The sequence below is a fragment of the Synchiropus splendidus genome, chromosome 14 (assembly GCF_027744825.2).
Source record: "Synchiropus splendidus isolate RoL2022-P1 chromosome 14, RoL_Sspl_1.0, whole genome shotgun sequence".
NCBI lineage: Eukaryota > Metazoa > Chordata > Actinopteri > Syngnathiformes > Callionymidae > Synchiropus > Synchiropus splendidus.
Window position 1 is genome coordinate 7149750 of NC_071347.1, and position 11263 is coordinate 7161012.

General features: G+C 40.7%; 1 protein-coding gene across 1 annotated transcript; it reads left to right on the top strand.

The window, feature by feature from the left end:
• Positions 1 to 380: 380 nt before the first annotated feature.
• hbp1 (HMG-box transcription factor 1) lies at positions 381 to 10818 on the top strand. The gene is made up of 11 exons (XM_053886646.1): positions 381 to 419; positions 2315 to 2470; positions 2558 to 2738; positions 3147 to 3267; positions 3373 to 3487; positions 5674 to 5792; positions 5862 to 6018; positions 6112 to 6256; positions 7156 to 7443; positions 9675 to 9816; positions 9887 to 10818. Exons 2-11 carry the CDS (start codon positions 2398 to 2400, stop codon positions 9902 to 9904), a joined length of 1359 nt encoding a protein of 452 aa, XP_053742621.1. The 5' UTR covers positions 381 to 419; positions 2315 to 2397; the 3' UTR covers positions 9905 to 10818.
• The last annotated feature ends 445 nt before the right edge of the window (positions 10819 to 11263 follow it).

Below are 11263 nucleotides of genomic sequence, written 5' to 3' on the forward strand. Positions count from 1 at the left end.
ACTGTTGCTGCTAAACTTCCCTGGAGGAAGGAACCCAAAGTGACAACCCCCATGATCCTACAGCTGCATGACCATGGTCGTGTATGCACACTGTCGATGGCGATCCAGCTCGGTTCAACGGTCATAAATGTTTTGGTCGGTGATTTTACGATACATAACGACAAACGCGAACATGTATTGTTCTTGTTATTGCCAATCAGCTGTTACTGAATAAGAACAGACGTGTACTTTCGTCCAATCAAACGTTGATCAACAAACTATATCCCGCCTTATATATTTTTTCTCAACTATAGTAGCCAATAGAAATTGCAAACCATTTTGATGGATGTCCTTTTAAACCAATCATGGACCGCCTTTGAGAACATTCACTCCCACCCTTCTAGTGAATGCCAGAGAGTTTCTCGATGGCGACAGCTCTGGTAAGTGGGAAGTTGTCTACTTTTTTTCGTGTAAATAAAATACCAAAACCTAAATTTGCCACCAAGTATGTCAAGTTCAACACTGTGGGCTTCTAACGTGTCGTGTTTTCGAGGTTGTCAGTCGCTTTTTTTCGACACGCTTCAGTGGCGAGTCTTTTTCTCTCGCCATAAGGCTTGTTGTTCAGGCTGATAAAAAAGGACGGCAGTTTACTTCGGCAAAACCAGGCTGCGCGGCGACGAACTTCAACCGTTCGCGAGTAACGCCGTCAAAAGATTGCAAGAACTGTCCATGTCATTCATTTAAAACGGAACAGAGAGGTTGCGTCATGCCTCAACTTGTTGACATTCTTTTGTTTACAGTGTCGAACCGTCTGAGATGAGGACACTGCTGCTTGAGGTGGGGGAAGCAGTGGGCCTGTCATTCAACCGTACACTTTACTTCAGCGTTCTGTTTTGCACAATACGCGTTTTGTTCTCTTAAAAAAATAGTCTGCGTCTGTGTCCGAAACGACTTTGTTAACCATTCCTGACTCGTCCTTTCAAAGATTTACTGCTCGTGTTTTGCTTTGTTTTTGACGACTGTCGCGTGTTTTCGTATATACAGAAGAGTAATATCACAGTGTATAAAACTTGTTTGGCATTTTTTCTATACAGATTTAGGTAGTTTTCGTCGCTGCCGTTTGAAAGCCATTGCAGCTGTTTATCATCGGAGCTGCGCAGCTATGAATGAATGAGGAATGGTGCGCATGCGCGAAATCATTCTAAGTTTATAAACAAGGCCTCCACGCAGCAGGTCACATGACACCGCACTGACGTTGGCTCCCCGATCCGCAGACAAAGAAGCCCACTGAAATGCACCTCACCTCCAGGATCTGTAGTTCGACCTGATTTTGAAATGCGATTTATAGATAATCAGACGTCGGATTCGCTGTTTATTTCCCCTACTGTCACTGTACTCAGTGGTGGACCAGCAAAAGCGGATAGCGACGAATGAATGAGTAAATAAACAATTGAAATGATGAGGATGAGAATTAAATTCTGCAGTAACGTCAGTTACGAAGGAAATCTTGGGGGGAATTAACACTTGGATGTTGAAATTAAAAATGCTAAACATGGGCTAATAATATTAAAACCATTCAAAAGAAAATACTTGATAGAAAATCATGAGATGGACAAACATGTTTGATTGTAATATGAAAATGAATCAAGGAAAATGTGTAAACCTTTATTATAAGATAATATGAAATGATGGAAAGATAACATCTTATTGATCCTATAGCTATGATCAGTTTCTAGAGACTCACAGGTGCAGCAAAGCTATTTTGTCAACAAGGCATCATGTCCTCAGAAACTGTGTACAACAAAACCTGTCCTGAAAAGGTTACACGCTGTTATGGCCATAGGCACAGGCAAGCGTTGGAAGTGTTCAGTCCCGATTTAGGAGGTGAAAAGAAAAGAGGGAGTGAGAGATTGGACGTGATTCCCCTATTCTCCATCACCCTTCCACTAGCAGTTTCCTTCCAAACTTGAGAGGATTGGATTAAAAAAAAAAATGAAGCCGAAAGTGAGTCTACTGTTACAGTCCTGCTCCAGATTAAACCAAATAGACTATTATGATGTAACAGATGCATGTTGAACAAGCTGGAATTGCTGCTCCAAGCAATAAACACAGTAAAAACATCATTAAAGAAAAAGAAAATAATACAATATTGCTGTGAATGGAGATTAAAATGTCGTAATAACGAACAATGAACATTAAGAAAAAAAGGCATGTAGAACCATTAACTTTATTCAAAATGTTGTTACATTTCTTTGTGAATCTAGAGGTTTGCCAGTGGCTATTGTGCAGCAGTTTTCTTGTTTGTGTAATTATGTGTTTTCCTTTCCATTTGAAGCTGCTGATGTGGCAGGCTACGATGATGGGAGCAGAGTAACCTGCAGGCTGTTAGCGAACAAGAAACAGAAGCATATAGTGATAATGGACGAGTCCTATGACCCGCTGAAGTGTCATGAGGACCTGGCCTCTTCGCCAGTTTGCCACATGGAATATGGTAATAGAGAGCAAACTGATAATGTGTCTTTCAAAGGTGCAAGCGTGAGCAGCCATTAATCATTAATTACAACTGACCTTTTGCTAGATGACATGCCGGAGCTGCAGGAGGTGGAGGAAGATCAGAGGTCTCTGGGGTTGTTTCAGGTTGCAGCAGGTGTTTCTCACCAGGAGCCAGACAGCTCCACCAACACCAACTGGCTCGCTGAGTTGGCAAATATTGCCACCAGCCCTCAGAGCCCACTTCTGAAAGACGTCCCACACAAGAGGTTTGGATTTTTTTTTTAAATGAATCTGACTAGTGTTATTAATGGTAAGAACTAAAACTGCAACTGTGGTATAAGTTATAAACATGGGATGGAACACCTTTGGTTTGGGAAAATATTGCCAACAAGTATCAGTGTATCTTAAATGTAAACAGTTTGATGTTATAGATTTTATGTGTTGTTACTCACTGTGAATTTTTTTTGCTATGAAAGGTCATGTTTTAAACACAACAAAGTAAAATCACCAGGGAACTCTTCCGTCTCTGACTTCGAGGAGATTCATGTTTGGATGATGTGTTGCAGAACAGACTAGTGCTAGTGTGTCATGTCTAAGCAACTTCACGCATTTTTCATTGACACCTAACCCGTTGTGAAAATAATAAATGTACCAGCATTGTGTTTAATTTCCAGATCATCTCCAGTCCACATCTTTGGCAACAGCAACAGTTTACATTCCTATGCACGTCCACCATTAGCCAGTAGCGCCCCCAACCCTACCCGATGTCACCTCAGGGAGCGCAGGCGTGTCAGGGTAATCTGCCTGAAGAACACTAGCATATACCTCTGTAGCCTGAAATTATTCACTACAGAGGAACTGAACTGCATCCTGGATGACATATTTCTGTTTGCTGCGCAGGCTAGCAGCGAATCTGAGTCTGGCGTTTTCTCAATGTCATCATCATTTTCCGATGATGAAGACATGGCCTGGAGTCACACTTGGCCTTCCACTGCCTGGCATTGCTTCCTAAAAGGTTTGCTATAATTCACCTCTCACTGTATGCATGTGACCTGGTCCAGGAAGGCTTTTCTTTATCCGATTGTTAACCCGTTATTCATTCTAAATTTTAAGAAGTAGTTTTAGTACACCTACTGGTGTAGACTATATCATAAATGTCGATTTTAAGGCGGACTTTATGGTCCATGGTTCTGTGATTGAAGCTAAAAGCTGCTGAAAGTATAACCAATTAAATGAATGAGATAATAACTGTATCATTCATAACTAAAATCTGCTTTGCTTTGAAAAGTGTGTTTCATTTTCTTGAGCGCACGCTATGACGGTAAAATGGGTGCAAAATGGATTTGTAGTCTCAGAGGGGATGGCGATAAGTTTGAGTACGTGTAACTATAAACTTGAAGTCACAAAGAAAAGTATTCTAGGAGTTGAGCACTCGAAGAATTTAATTCCACACTGTTGAAGTTTTTTCCTGCAATTTAAAAATTAACAGCTACAAGTCCTCAAATGTATTTTTTGCAAGTGTACAAATCCACTGCTGCGAGTGCACAAATCACAATCTCTGCGCGCTCTCGCTTTTGCTCCTCCTGGACTGTTTATTGGCTGCAAAACCAACTTGAGCACTTGCAGGTCTGTGAGGCGGGGTCTGTTGGGAAATGATAGCCACTCTGGCCAGTCAGAGTTCTCATGCTTGCAGCGCCTCGGAGTGCACCGGAACCGGCAACAAATCTGAGGTGTGACAAAACCAAACTACTTCTGTCCACGGAGTAAATATGAGTACTGGCCGCTGTATGTGCAATGTTAGCAGCTAAGTATTAGGATACGGGAAGCTTTACATTTTCAATAGAAGCTAAGCTCGCTAACAACCCAGTTTCAAGTCAGCCTCCCCTTCACTGTGGTCACATTAGTTGGATATTGGATATTCGCTCCACCATAGACGGTGTTGTTTGCTCTGTGTCCCCGGAAAGCGGTTGCTGATCTTGGACAAGCTCTCTCAGCGTCAGGTCAAAGTTAGGGGACCATGCACAAATTCTCAATCATGAAATGATCAATAACGTCAGTGAAATCTTTTGCACTATTTCATCAATAGCATCTAGGAAAAGTGTTCAAATGAGTCCAAAGTGATTGTAACCAGTCGGAAGACGTGATACACATTATACACAGACACTTTTGCTTTATTACTTTACTGTTATGCTTTTGTTAATATTTGTATTCAGATTTTCACAGTTGAAAAATGTATTCTGTGTATTTAAAAGAAAAAAGAGAAAACAAACACAAGTTCTAAGAAAGCAAAGCACAATACATTATGACAATAAATAAATAAAAAAATGTTGAATCACATCTGTTCATAGTCTAGTGTGTCAGTTGTGGCGTATGATGGGTAATATGAGTATCACCCATCATGAGTCATGTAGTAAGTAGTTAGGGACTCAGGTTGAACGTTATTGAAGAAATAGTTTGAAAATCTGAACATATGAATGATAACAAAATCATGACAATAAAGTTATAAAACTAATGAGTCTAATGTTTCTTGTGTCTGTTGTCATGACTGTTTACAATCACTTTGGACTCATTTGAACACTTTTCCTAGATGCTATTGATGAAATAGCGCAAAAGTTTTCACTGACGTTATTGATCATTTCATGACTGAGAATTTGTGCATGGTCCCCTAACTTCGACCTGGCACTGAGAGAGCTTGTCCAAGATCAGCGACTGCTTTCCGGGGACAGAGCAAACAACACCGTCTATGGTTGAGCGAATATCCATTGAATATCCAATATCCAACTAATTTGATCGCGGTGAAGGGGAGGCTGACTTGAAACTGGGTTGTTAGCGAGCTTAGCTTCTATTGAAAATGTAAAGCTGTATGTAAGCCGTATCTTCTCCAATAAGAATACTTAGCTGCTAACATTGCACATACAGCGACCAGTACACATATTTACTCCTAGAGTACTTTCCTTTGTGACTTCAAATGTATAGTTACGCATACTTATCGGCACCTCCTCATAATTTATCGGCACCTCCTCTGTGACTACTAATCCATTTTGCGCCCATTTTACCTTCATACCACGCTCCCTACCTTGTTGAGGATAAATCATGAATGAATTCATCTGAAAGTGTGACTCTCTTTAGAAAGTCTGACGCCTAGTGTTAACACTGCAGTATTGCATCATAACCTACACTGCTTCTTCGGTTGAAACTCAGGAACTCGACTGCGCTTCCACCGTGGTTTCAACGTTGAGTGGCAGGAAGCCGATGAGCTCAGAGATTCGGATGATGACTCTGATGATGATACCATGATGTCATCCTCATTCTCTCTCAAGGTAGTGTATTGCATCTTTCCAAAAAGCTTTGCTTTTTCTAACTTGTTCTTCATGTGGTCCCATCACCAGCGATTTGGTGCAGACGGACTCAAGCTGGTGAGCCACGAGGAGAATATATCTTTTGGCCAGGCTGTCCTCAAGCTGACCTTTGAGCCCGACTTCACTGATTATGGCCTTGTAACAGCAGAGTGTCGACTGGATCACCCCTTTTTTGTCAAAAATAAAGGTTCCTTCATCACTTCTATCTCAACAAGCACAGATATTTGTGGGCAGCTCTGATGTTCTGGACTGTGACAGCCTGTTTGCAATTTCTCTCCAGGATGGTCCTCCTTCTATCCAAGCCTTACTGTGGTGCACCATGGGATACCGTGCTATGAGATGCAACTAGGAGACGTCTGCCTTCCACCGAATCACCCAGATGCCATCAAATGTGACGACTCCGTGGTCTTTGATACTTTCAGAAGGTGGGTTTGGCCCTCAATCTGTTGTCAGAATACTTCTGGTTTGCTTGAACAAAAATGACTGGCTCATGCACTGCCTGCACCTCTTGTTCAAGTTAAGGCAGTGTGTTAAGACAGCGATTCTTAAACATAGGGCTGGGGCCCATGGTTGGGGGCCGCTAGAAGTTTTTTTGTTTTACCCTGCTGGGCTGTGAGACGCTCAGTTTTAAAACACTTTCCACATATGGTGGCAGTTGTGTGTCACTGAATTCATTTGACAATTGCAAATCTGTGGTAGTTTGGAGAAGTTCTTGAAAAGAAAAAATGATAAAGAAAGTGATAGCGCCCCCTACAGTGAAAACTGTTCACTTGTTGGAGCAGTTTTTGTTTTAACATTTTTGTTTTTGGTGATGCTTTCATTTACACTTATCTTATTTAGAGTTTATTAATGAAAAGGGAAACATTTTATAGTATGTAGACGTTGTTTTATTGTATTTATTTGATTCAGAATTTTATACATGACATACTGTTTTTCCAATTTATTTAGACAGTTTGACAAGACAAGTTTTTTTTAATCGTCTTTTTTTTTCTCTAGTAAATTTGATGAATATGCACCTGGTTGCTGCTGGTTGGACTTTTCTATGACAAATGTCTTTGCGCTGGTCACACGGTTTCATGTCATTTCACATAGTTTCTGTTTATTTACATATATAGTTATTGAACACAAATGAAGTCAGTAATTCTGAAATCAGATATCAGCAATGATTTAGTTCTATTCCTTGAATGGGCCCCGGACCTACTTGTCCTGGAAAAGGTGGGCCCCAAGATCAAGAAGGTTTAGAACCCCTGCTCTAAGACATGTAGAGAAACGGGCAGGAAACGTGTCATGTCTCCAACCGTAACCATCTTTGGTCCTGCTGCAGTTACGACTTCACTCCGCTGGACTCGTCGGCCGTGTATCTACTCAGCAGCATGGCCCGACAGCGGAGGACCTCCCTGTCCAGCGGTGGCGCTGCAAGTCCAGACTGTGACAAACTCGAACGCTCCGCCTCGCCACAAGCCACAGGTGGCAAGTCGGGCCGAAGCCATGCCTCAGGAACAGCCGGCGGTGCCACACCCACTAAATGCAAGCGGCCAATGAATGCCTTCATGCTTTTTGCCAAGAAGTACCGAGTGGAGTACACGCAGATGTATCCTGGGAAGGACAACAGGTGCGCACAAGTCAGACACTTTCGAGTGGCTCCACATTTAGTGGTGGAGTGGAGAAGTATGTTCATTTTATTACCCATTCTAAATAATCACTTTATTTTTATTTCTTACCTTTAAATGAATGCTGCTGGGAAAACAAGAGTCAGTACTCGATTCCTTCATTAATTTAATAACAGAGAAAAATAATGAATCCTTCGAAAGTACACATATATATATATAACAAGTATAAACTTTATATGAACTTTAACAGTTTTCCCTGCAGCAGTTCAATGTGCATTATACAGTGTGAATTCATAACCAAAACATGAAACTGATGGATGGAAAATCCATTTGAAAAACAGGATGGAATCACAAAACATGTTGTTCTGTGCAACAGAACTAAATAACCGATTATCTAAACATTTTGTGTAGATATTCAATTCAAATTTGATCATTTTAGTGTGAAAAAATAAAAGGTGATTCTCTGCAAATAATTAATAAAATCTAATCAGATATGTATTTCAGATTGAGTCCTTTCCCTTTGTGAAGACACATTTGTGCCTGTGGCTTGTGTTTGTCATTTGAATTAGAATCGTAGGACTATGCTATGCTTCAGTGTCCAAACAACCGATTCATAACCTGTTTCGCTGAATATTATTCTATTTTGGTCAAGTAAGCTAACAGAACTTTGGTCAGATGGGCAACAGTTTGGCTTCAGTGGTCTAAAGCAGCGTTGAGCCATTCAATTTCCGAAGGGGTCACATTACATACAGTGGGTGTTCTGGGGCGCCACTGAGCCAGAACAACAAAAGAACGTGCTATTTTTTTTTTCAAGATAACACGATGAAAGTGGGGGAAAACAATGCAACTACACCTTGATGTAACTGAAAATATCTTGTTGGATTATTCTCAATATCTCTCAAAAACATTAGAATATCTTTGCCAGTGGTGAATATCTTCAAGACAGATTTGATGGCTTAGGGTCATGTGGCTCAAACATGTAAACATTATCAAAAAGCAATTTATTATGAATCATTTTTCCACTATATTTACCTCCATCAAGGAAGTTACGTTTCTGTTGGATTTCTCTCCGTGATCAAAATAACTTGCAAAGTTAGGGACAGATTTGGATGAAATATTCTGGGAGTGTGTGGAATGGGACAAATGATTCAGTTTTGGGAGTGATCCAGATCACCGTCTTGATCCAGGAGTGGATTTTCAAGCATCCTAAACTGCATGTACGTGACTCAGTCCACATGTATCTCACTCCCAGGGCATGCTGTCATCTGTGGGTGCTGAAATAGCTCATTTGTGGTGTGTTTTCTGCAGTTTTGGCAGTCACATGGGATCACTTTTAATTTTCTGGGATGAGCTCATTCCTTAATGGCTTGGCAGAGGGTTGCGCTCTCTGAATGCTTTTCTAGTTTATTTATTCATTTATTTTGTGATCCAAGAAATATTGTTGAATTAGATTCTTTAAAGGAGTAGCGCATTTTTATTTAATATTTAGATGCAACTAACTGGCAGGAAAACAGTCACATAAAATACAAAAAGACTACTGGTTTGTTTTTAGAGGTGAAATTGTATTGAATGATGAATTATTGTTTTGCTTTGTCCTCATGAGGGCTGCATAAATCCAGTTGCAATTTCCCTCATCTGGTTTCAAGCTATCCCTTCAGTTATTCCTCTGTGCTGCTCCTTGAGTTTGCAGCTCTCTGATAAGTTTGGCCCATCTCTCTTCGAATATTCGCTTTTTTGTTGCTGTCAAAAACATGTTGACAACTTCCGTATTTGTCCAGCTGAAGCATGACCTAAGTGGATGAAATGGATTAGATTCTAACCTGGCAACCCATGTATGTTAGCTAACACCTGTGAAGTGACAGTTGTTTCTGATTGACAGCTAGTTTAGGTGAAGCAAAAATGTGCTCTTCAAATGTCAAATGAATCCTTTACATGTATTCAAACCCCACTTTTAAACTGTTATTTGAAATGATATTCTATCTTTTGGTGGTCCCTGCACAGAATTGATGAGAATTCTGAATATCAAGCTGGATCTCTGTGGCCTGGGGGAAGCGCAAACTGTGGTCCTCTTGGCCTCAGGGCTCATAAACTGTGAAATACCGATATTTGCTTCTGACTCACCCACTGTTAGAGGAGTGTCGCCATTTAAATTCATGTTGGAGGAACAAACAGTTGAAAAGTGTTCATTTCTTTAGTGGACAGTCCATGTTGTTAAAGTGTCCTCTCCCTGCAGAGCCATAAGTGTCATCCTGGGGGACAAGTGGAAGAAGATGAAGAGTGAGGAGAGGAGGTTGTACACCATGGAAGCCAAAGCTCTGGCTGAGGAGCAGAAACGCCTCAATCCAGACTGCTGGAAGCGAAAAAGAACAAACTCTGTAAGGACTCCATCAGTCTGCCACGGTTCACTTCCTGTGCACTAAACCACTCCCCACCGTGTCTCAACAGGGATCCCAGCAGATCTAGATAATCTCCCAGCAGCTGCTCGTGTTTGACACCAGGAGGCGCTGCAACAACGACTCTCCTGGTGCCACTTCGCTCTCCTGCATTCTTGAGAATCAACTGTGATGTGGAACTCACAAGCTTTTTATAACCATGGACATTTATTGAACTGAAAGCAGTAAAAATTGAATTATAAACAAAGCATGTACTCTAGTCACTAACAATGCATATATTTTCTTATATCGTATCGATGCCATATTCCTCAGAGAGTTGACAGGATTCTCGCTGGCACCCATTTATATCAGGTGATCTCACTTCATAATGTTCAGAAAACAAACAAAGAAAAAAAAAACAAGGTGTCGTGGTGCTATGCTTCAATGTAGGGAGAAGTGTATTTATAATTGTACAAACAATGAGGTTTTTAGGTAACAGTCATCATGCTCACTATATTTGTAAGATTCCATGTATCGCACAGACCAGTTACCCTTTCATGAACTTTTATAGCAGTTTATATTCTGTCGCTGATCCAAGTCCAAGCCAAGTCTTAAAGATTGTACGTCGGCCATAAGACCAGTGGTGTTTACTCTCAGTCAAGCGCTTCAGACTTCACTGAATGTGCTTAATTCCTCTTGCACTTTATATAAATATGTAATCATTTACAGTCATTGTATACGAGCAGTTTGTTTGTTTTTTTTTTATCATAAAGCTGGTAGTTTGCTAGTTTGCAGCAGCTCAATTTCAGGTTGACTTTTTCAGACTGATGTTCATATTGTACAGATCTCACGACCCCTGTTGCACAAATATCCTTGTATCATATTATAAATAATTTTTAAAATTTGTATTTTTATCCGAGCAACTGGTTCTGGTGTGTCAGCCAGCCGTCTTGTATTGGTCAGCAGACGCTTTCTGTTGTGTATAAATGCATGTTAACCACTGAAGCCTGTCGTCCTTGAATCGTAACCTTCGACGTATCCTGCAGCGTGTGGGCTCCCAAAATATGTGCCTGGTTTTGGCCTTTGTTTCTCCCATAAATGGCGCAAGTTTGAACTCACAATAGATTTGCTTCCTGCATATTTAAACCTATATACTAAACCATTTTTAAGTGTAATTTCTATTGCGAATGCCAGGGGGTGCCATCGGCCCACATGTTAGAAAATGTCCTCATACACCCTCAAAAGCGGAGCGCACAATTACATTTCCCAAGGTGCTTCAAATACGTGACGTCAAAGCAAGGAGCAGTGAATAACAATCCTGAGATCAGATGGGGAAACGCCGAAGAAGAAACATGGCACAATAAGAGAGGACAAAGTCATTTGTTATTAAAAAAAAATACTATGTGTGATATTAGAAAACCAAGCTAAAAGCTAGTTATTTGTGAGAATT

Excerpts from the sequence above, each read along its gene's own strand:
- hbp1 (XM_053886646.1), top strand. The coding sequence starts at position 2,398 with ATGGACGAGTCCTATGACCCGCTGAAGTGTCATGAGGACCTGGCCTCT. Across the intron at positions 3,268-3,372 it reads GGGAGCGCAGGCGTGTCAGG|GCTAGCAGCGAATCTGAGTC; the intron begins GTAATCTGCCTG and ends TTTGCTGCGCAG. Across the intron at positions 6,257-7,155 it reads GTCTTTGATACTTTCAGAAG|TTACGACTTCACTCCGCTGG; the intron begins GTGGGTTTGGCC and ends GTCCTGCTGCAG.